Source organism: Lactuca virosa, chromosome 9, assembly GCF_052849685.1.
Source record: "Lactuca virosa cultivar CGN04683 chromosome 9, Lactuca_virosa_CGN04683_v6, whole genome shotgun sequence".
In the NCBI taxonomy this organism is placed as follows: domain Eukaryota; kingdom Viridiplantae; phylum Streptophyta; class Magnoliopsida; order Asterales; family Asteraceae; genus Lactuca; species Lactuca virosa.
This window is the reverse complement of record NC_136434.1, coordinates 10,313,326-10,321,101: the sequence shown is the minus strand read 5'-3', so window position 1 is coordinate 10,321,101 and position 7,776 is coordinate 10,313,326. Positions and strand designations below refer to the sequence as shown.

The 7,776-nt window shown below is 31.7% G+C and overlaps 1 protein-coding gene across 2 annotated transcripts; it reads right to left on the bottom strand.

Annotated features, from left to right (window-relative positions):
- Window positions 1-3,028: 3,028 nt before the first annotated feature.
- LOC145138757 (preprotein translocase subunit SCY2, chloroplastic-like) lies at window positions 3,029-6,800 on the bottom strand. 2 transcript variants are annotated; one of them, XM_079072782.1, is made up of 13 exons: window positions 6,528-6,800; window positions 5,614-6,117; window positions 5,444-5,532; window positions 5,294-5,373; window positions 5,110-5,205; window positions 4,942-5,033; window positions 4,772-4,855; window positions 4,561-4,699; window positions 4,355-4,471; window positions 4,060-4,189; window positions 3,827-3,950; window positions 3,600-3,706; window positions 3,029-3,486 (listed from the first exon to the last, which is right to left on the bottom strand). In XM_079072782.1, exons 1-13 carry the CDS (start codon window positions 6,610-6,612, stop codon window positions 3,397-3,399), a joined length of 1,737 nt encoding a protein of 578 aa, XP_078928908.1. In that variant the 5' UTR covers window positions 6,613-6,800; the 3' UTR covers window positions 3,029-3,396. The 2 variants fall into 2 exon arrangements, 1 of the variants encoding a protein (XP_078928908.1); XR_013721706.1 differs by lacking the exon at window positions 3,029-3,486 and having other exon boundaries at window positions 4,056-4,189.
- Between the last annotated feature and the right edge of the window lie 976 nt (window positions 6,801-7,776).

The following is a 7,776-nucleotide window of genomic DNA, read 5'->3' as shown; positions in this document are numbered from 1 at the left end:
GATAGGGATAATTTCCGCTCTCATTCAGGCTGGGTCTTTACCTTAAATGGAGGAGCAATCTCTTGGAAAAGTTCCAAGCAGGAGACAGTGGCTGATTCGACTTGTGAATCAGAGTATATAGCGGCAAGTGAGGCAGCAAAGGAGGCTATATGGCTAAAGAACTTCACTGGAGACCTTGGAGTTGTACCAACTATTAAAGAGCCAATGGAGATTTTCTGTGATAGTGAAAGCGCAGTTTCCTTAGCAAAGGAACCAAGGGATCACGGGAGATCCAGACACATTGACAGAAAATACCATTTCATCAGACATCGTATAGAAGAAGGACTCCTCGTGGCAAAGAGGGTATCATCGGATGAGAACCCGGCAGATCCCCTCACGAAGGGACTGGGTAGGGTTAAGCATCTCCAGCATGCTAGGAGCATAGGGCTGAAGGATGATATTAGTTTTACTAGTTAGATAATTTTTGAAATATGTAAAGTGTAATTGACATTTGATGATGAATAAAAGTTGTGTTTATTTATGGGTAAAGTGTTGCTATCTCTTGTCAATCGTTTACTATTATTTCTTTTGCATGTTTTGACTTCCCGAATATTTATGTTGTGTTTTTACATATTATTCAAATTATCCACAGTCAGTCATATGTTGGAAGTAGATATGAAGTAAGACTGTCATGAGTTGGTTGTAGAGGTCTAAGATGTTGGACATGGCCTCAACACTCATGAGTGCTCATAAGTTCTGAGTATTGGATTCAACCCACGCTCGCTGGTATCACTTCATGGAATTTATCTCGAGTGATCGCGAGACGGTAATATCATATAAGTCTTCAAACCTAGAGATATGACTTGTTAACTATGAGTTAGTCATACATTGATCGTGCGAAAACGCAATGGTAACTCGATGTTATAAAACGCGCGTTTGTGTGTGATTTAACAAGTAGTAGGACAAGCATATGAGTCGAAGTTTATCTGTTCCTTCTTGGATTAGAAGCTGATATCTGGGCCCCTCGATGATTTTGTTTTGACCCATGTACCGGGCCCGGTCAGAACTAAGTTGATATGTTCAATTAGGTTATTCAAGCACGGATGTTCAGCAACTCAATCAAATGTCAGAAATCATGAAATAAAATCTGATTTGTGATAAGGAAAGTAGAATTGATATGGAACTTACGAAGGGATCTGTTGGTGCATGTAAAGAACAAACCCTAGGATGTCCATAACGAGATGAAACATCACAGAGGCGTCGATAGAGTCCGCCGCAACTTCGAGGTCGGCGAACTCCATCTCCGAGCTACCTCCTCCTTCCATCGGTTCTCTATCATTTGGCATTCTGAAAATCGACACTTGCGTGTTCAGTGCTCTGCTCCTAATTTTGAAAAAGCCAAGAGGCGGGTAAACATTCGTGAATCAAGATGCCAACTTTGATTTTCAACATAATATAATTATAGTTTTTGTAACGACATTTTTCGAATAAGGTTATATTCCGCATTCTAACTTTTTTTTTTTTTAAATATATCATTGAAACGAGTTTATAAATTTTATTAAGTTCTTTAAAAAGAATTAATATATCGTTTATTAATTATAAAAAATCATTACCTATCTTAATTGATGATAATTTAAACTATTTGAATATGAAATAATTAAAACATTAAATAACAATTGTAATCATTTTCATGATTGTTCCTAAAAGTCTAAATATCTTCTATATTCTAAAATTCATAAAATATATTTATATTATTTATTGAAGTTGATATAAATAAAAGAATAATCATTATATATAAAATATATAAAGATAGTATTTTTTTATAAGCATGTCTAATATGCGATGCTTTAAGGTTAACGACATCTATAATTAGTGACATTATTTATCCAGATTAACTGACATGTCTAATTAGTGAATTCATAAGCTATCATATTTTCATAAAATTGTATAATATGCGATGCTTCAAATGACTTATTTAATTTGATTATGTGTTTGCATATTTTGAATTAATTATAAAAATTCTCTCATGTGTATTAGATATTTCTCTTATAATAATGAATCTTTTTTTTTCTGAATTTTGAATTTTTGTTTATATCATTTTCCATTTAACAAATAAATTATCAGTTAGTTTTTAGTTACATAACATCATTTTTATCAACTATTATTAGGTAGCAGCTAGTTTCTTAATCGATCTGTAAAATATAATCTTGTCATTTTTGCTAACTATATCATTATCTTATAATAATTACTAAATGAAAAATGTAATTTTGAATCAAAACTATGCAAAATGAAAAATATATATTATGAGATAACAAAGTACTTGTTATACTTTTAAGATTTAAAAAAATGTTAAAAGAGACATTTTATTTCATCATATCTTCTAAAAAGATATATTTTTTCTTTTTATGTTGTTTTAAAGAATATAATGTTTTCTTCTTTTGGTAATGACATAAGAAATAGTTTATAAGTTAATTTTTGTTTTTTTAACAGTTAGACTAACGTTTCTATTTTTGAAACGGCAAATCTAACCTACTCCTAAACTACACCTTAAATCTGACATGATTTTTTTAAATATATCATTTATTTATTAATTATAAAAACTTACGACGTCGATGATCATTTAAACTATTTGAATAGAAAAATAAGTAAACATTGTTATAACAAATGTAATCATTTTTATGACCAAAAATCTAGGTACATTTTTATATTCTAAAAATCATCAAATGTCTTGATATTGTTGATTAAGTTGAAATAAATAAAATAATAATCATTATATGTAAAGATAATAGTTTATCGGTCCTATCAAAATACATGTTAATGACGTCATTAATCCGGATGATGGTTAACAATATCTTTACTCAGTGAATTCATAACCTTGTCGAATTTTTATAAAATTGTCACATATACGGCGTTTAGTTTTTTCGAATGACCTATTTAATTTGATTACATGTTTGCACATTTTGTTTTTTATTATAAGAATCTCCCGCATTATTATGTATTTCCTTTATGATATTGAAATATTTCTCCTAAATAAAAACAAACATTGATGTAGATCCAAAATGGTCATACATACCTATGACAAGAATTTCATTTATACAAAAGAAAATCATATAATCAAAACTTTCCCCAAAACATTAAAAAAAAAAATAATAATAATAATAATATTGATGACCCGACGAGGCACTGGGACAACAAAACATATACCAGCATATAATATAACCAGAGAGTATGTTTGCCCCCACAAATGGTTCATATCCCAGACGTGAAACTTTGTTTTTTTTTTATTGTCTGCTCAGAGTGGAGCCCTTTGTTGCAACACATCATCATCCATCATGCAATAAGGCAATAAGACAATATGCATGCTGCTTCCCTTTTTGTGTTTTAAATTGGTAGAATATGTATCAATCTACGTGTGTATCATACACCGTATCGCTTTAAAGCTTTGGTTAAACTTGGCATGACATTGTAGGCTTCATAAGATCTTTTTAGTTCGATGATTGAACCCACCTGCACCAAGTCACCAACAACATGTCATGTCATGTCATTGTCTTCTCTTCCATTTTGCACAAACAAGATGTGGAATTAAGAGCTAAAAATTGAAACTATATAATAAGACTTACGATGATTAGAACAGATGTAAACCCTATCGAAAATCCTTCATTTGTTTTTCGCAGATAATGATCAAGAATTGTTGATGATGTCGCCAATATACTCAACAGCAAACCACCTGAAAAAAAAAAAAAAAAAGTTTCAGTTAATTAATTATGCCATGCAACAAAACACATAACATAATTTTAGCTGGAAAGGTTTGTTTGTGTTGTGGACAGAGAGAGAAGAGATACCATACCCCAGAAACGGGTTGAAGCTTGAATCTTGGTCAAATATTCAACAGTCGCCTTTCCAGGCTTTATATTTGGTATCCTTGCCCCCATTTTATTCAAGTACTCTGCAATTTCCTTTGGCATGTTCGCCTGACAATAATAACACAATTAGTCAATTAGTCAATTACAAATATATGTTTAAACAAACACGGAAACACCCTTGTATCATCATATTCATAAATAAATATTACTTACTTACAATATCAAATATGTTGAAAAGGAAAACAAAGAATGCATAGACTGTATAGTACACCCATGGTGCTGCTCCAAGAGATGATTCAGGATTTAGAATCTCTCTCACATTTCTCCAAAATCTTGAACTAAAAAAGCTGCCAACAACAGGGGTATGTATCAATATCTTCCAACTGATGGATCAAATTTTAAATTAAAATCACCACCAAAACAACCAAACATCAAACAGATCCAATCACAATCAAGATGTTTGGATATTTTCATGCTTTTGGATATTTATAATTATATAAATATGATCAAACCTGGCAACAATTGCAGGAAAGCCTAATAGGTAGCTGGTAGTGAGGACAGGTTGCATTCCAGATGGATTAATATTGAATGGAATATATTGCTCCACCTCTGTAACTGGGGAATCTTCTCTGTCCACAACATAAATATTTCACAAATTAGTAATCTTCATTCTTTACTTGTACTACTCAAATCAAAAGTATTCAAAAAACAATATGACCTTGTGGAAGATGCAAGTTTGAAGCCATAGTATTGCAGCTTGATTTTTCTGCAACCCTGAGTTACAACAACCGCCCACATAGTAACAACAACAAACACACCCGACACTCCAAATATATATTGCCACCATCCACTGCCACCTACACCACAAATTTTATTTAATATTATACCAATTTTTCATGCATTTCAATTACAAACAAGATGTTACTCACCTGAGAGCTGAGACAACATTTTATGTAATGTCTCTATGTAGCCATTCAAGATATTCACACATATCAGCAAAGATGATCCATGACCTACATCATCATAGTCATACATTCTATATCAAACACCTGAAAATTGAACCCAAAACACAGTAAATTGTTAAAAAAAAAAATCATACCAAAACCAGAGTCTGATATTTTGTCACAGATCCATGTTGTAGTCATTGCACCAGAAACCAACAAAATTGTTGTCAACATGATGTGCTTCAATCTGCAAGTAAAATATCAGACCTGTTTATTTAACAATAAGCAAATTCCAAGGTGTGTAAATCAATACTAGAAATTACCTTTGACTTGCATTTGCTGCATAAATCGAATACGAAAGTGAAAAATAAGAAATGATCAGTGCCTCTACTATTGCAAACCCAAGCGACATCCACCATCTGGAATCAAGTAAGAAAAACATGGGATTATTAACCTTTCTATAATAATAGCATAAAACTATTTTTAAGAGAATGTGAGTAAACATACATATAACCCTTTATTTTCTCATTAGCATCCAACCCTTCTTTCCTTAGCTTGACCAATGAAGGAAGAACATAGCAAAGTACCTGATCCCATAATCACTCTATAATTAGCTTAAATATATATGAAATCAAATTCAATTTCAATAAAATCAACCTGCATAACAATAGATGCTGCAATTTGGGGACTGATTCCAAGTTGGAATAGGGAAAGCTTAAGTTCTGGTGCCAGCTCACCAAGCTCCTCTGCCATTTCAGACAATGAAATTATAATAAGTAAAGGAAGAAAAGATAATGATGATTAAAATTAAAATATCATTAACATACCAACTGAACCCGAGACAAAACTAAGGTAATTCTCTGGTACTAATCTTCTATCAAAACCAGGAAGAGGAATAAAATATCCTACACGACTAATCACAAGTAATGCAGCAGTAACAAATAATCTCCTTCTTATCTCACTCTTGAAAAATGATTCAGCAGCATTATTGATGACTGAACCAACACGTGCAAAAATAAGGAATCTGTTTTCATATTTGGGTTTTGGTTGTGATTTCTCAGGATTATATGAACTAACTTCAAACTCGTGTTCAGAAGTTTGCTCGATAAGTTTGTGGCTTAGAGACTCTGCAGATGCTGAATGGATTCTCATATGGCTTCTTTTGGGCTGATTGTATATCAACATTGGTGAATTGTGGCATTCACTTGAATGAAAAGGTTTTGCTAAATTTCCAAAATGTAGTTTGTAAAGTTCTGAATTCGTGGTCTTGAGGGAAAATCTTTTTCTATCATATGGTACATGCCATAACTGGAGGCTATGTGCATGTCTGCCTGTTCATCAGAGAAAAGGAATTACATATTACACCCATAAGAATAAGATAACAATTTGATTTAAACTCAATAGTTGGATAATTTTAGAATTATTTTAATAATCAGTTTATTTTGATCGCAAAAATCAGCAAATCCTAATCATATTCAGTTTTCCCAATCACTAGAAAGCTGAGAACTTATGCGTTACTTTATAAATCCCCATGAGTAATCTTCAACATTTTTTAATGATGAAAATGATCGGTCAATTATCCTAAGTTCTTACGATTCTAAAAATTTGATCTTCGTCATATAATCACAGCCTCTACTCAGGATAAGTCTTAATATACCACTTACCCAACACAATTCATATAAATTCAAGAACATGATTATAAGACAAAATTCGATTAAGAAATAGGAATTATCAAAATTACCTGATACGCATAATCCACGTTGCAGAGAAAAGTAATTAGCGGATAGTGAATTAACGTCGCTAAAACATGGGTTGATGCTCTGCATTTGCAACTTCTTTGAAATGTAAACCCTAGTCCTTATAAACAGTCGAGTAATAGCTATATCTCGTTAATTAACTATTGACGGCTTAGACCAGCGGCGATAAAGATTACGGCATCCGGCTGGGGTCACAAGGAAGTGGACGGACTGTGGACGTTGGTCGTACCTGGGGCTTGGGGTTTTGCTTCGACAGTATTGGGGTTTTAAGATGATTGTGATATTTATATTGTTGGTCCAGTTCTTATATTTTTCATAGTTTTGCCACATAACGTTTATCAAAGTTCAATAGAATCACCACTCCGGTCCCAATACAAAATAACTAACATATAAGGTCTAAGTCATAATGATTTGGTTTGTTTTTTTTTTTAACAGTAAAACGTTGGCCAATTAAGTCGGTTTAGTTTATAATGTTCCAAACCAAATCATGGATTTTACTGGACTAGTTTGGCTTGGTAGAAAAAAAAAAAAAAAAAAAAAAAAAATATATATATATATATATATATATATATATATATATATATATATATATATATAGGGTTAGGTTATTTTGTTTCTAGTAACTATTGTGTGCCAGAATGCACAGATCTGGACCATCAGATGGAATATAATCAAAGGTCATGATCTGAGGGTCTATGATAGTAGAATAGGATAGCATGTACCATATAATCACACAAATTTGAGCATAAGGGCATTTTAGTCAATTAACCTATATTAAAAAAGGAAATTTTCGGATTTTTAGGGATAATTAATTCCTTTATTTTTAAAAATCTGAATATTTAAAATTAATTTAAAATTATAAATCCGATTTTATTCTGTCAGAATGATAGAATTTTAATCATAAACCAGTAAATATATTTTTCGATTTTATTCCGTCAGAATGACTGAATGTAAACCATAAACTAGTAAATATATTCTGAAAGAATATACAAAATCGATTCTTGAACTAATAATATACCAAATAATTACATTGTATGATTGTGATTCATTGAATAATAACAAAACATTCTGAAAGAATAACAAGTATAATTCTTAAAAAATAACAACATTCTTAAACAATGAGTGTGATCATTCTTTAATTCATTCTTCAAGCATTTCCATCAGGTTTTCAAGCCATTCTTCAAGCCTTTCCCTGCCTTTTTTGGTTGTCTAGGTCTGATCAATTTGCAGGAT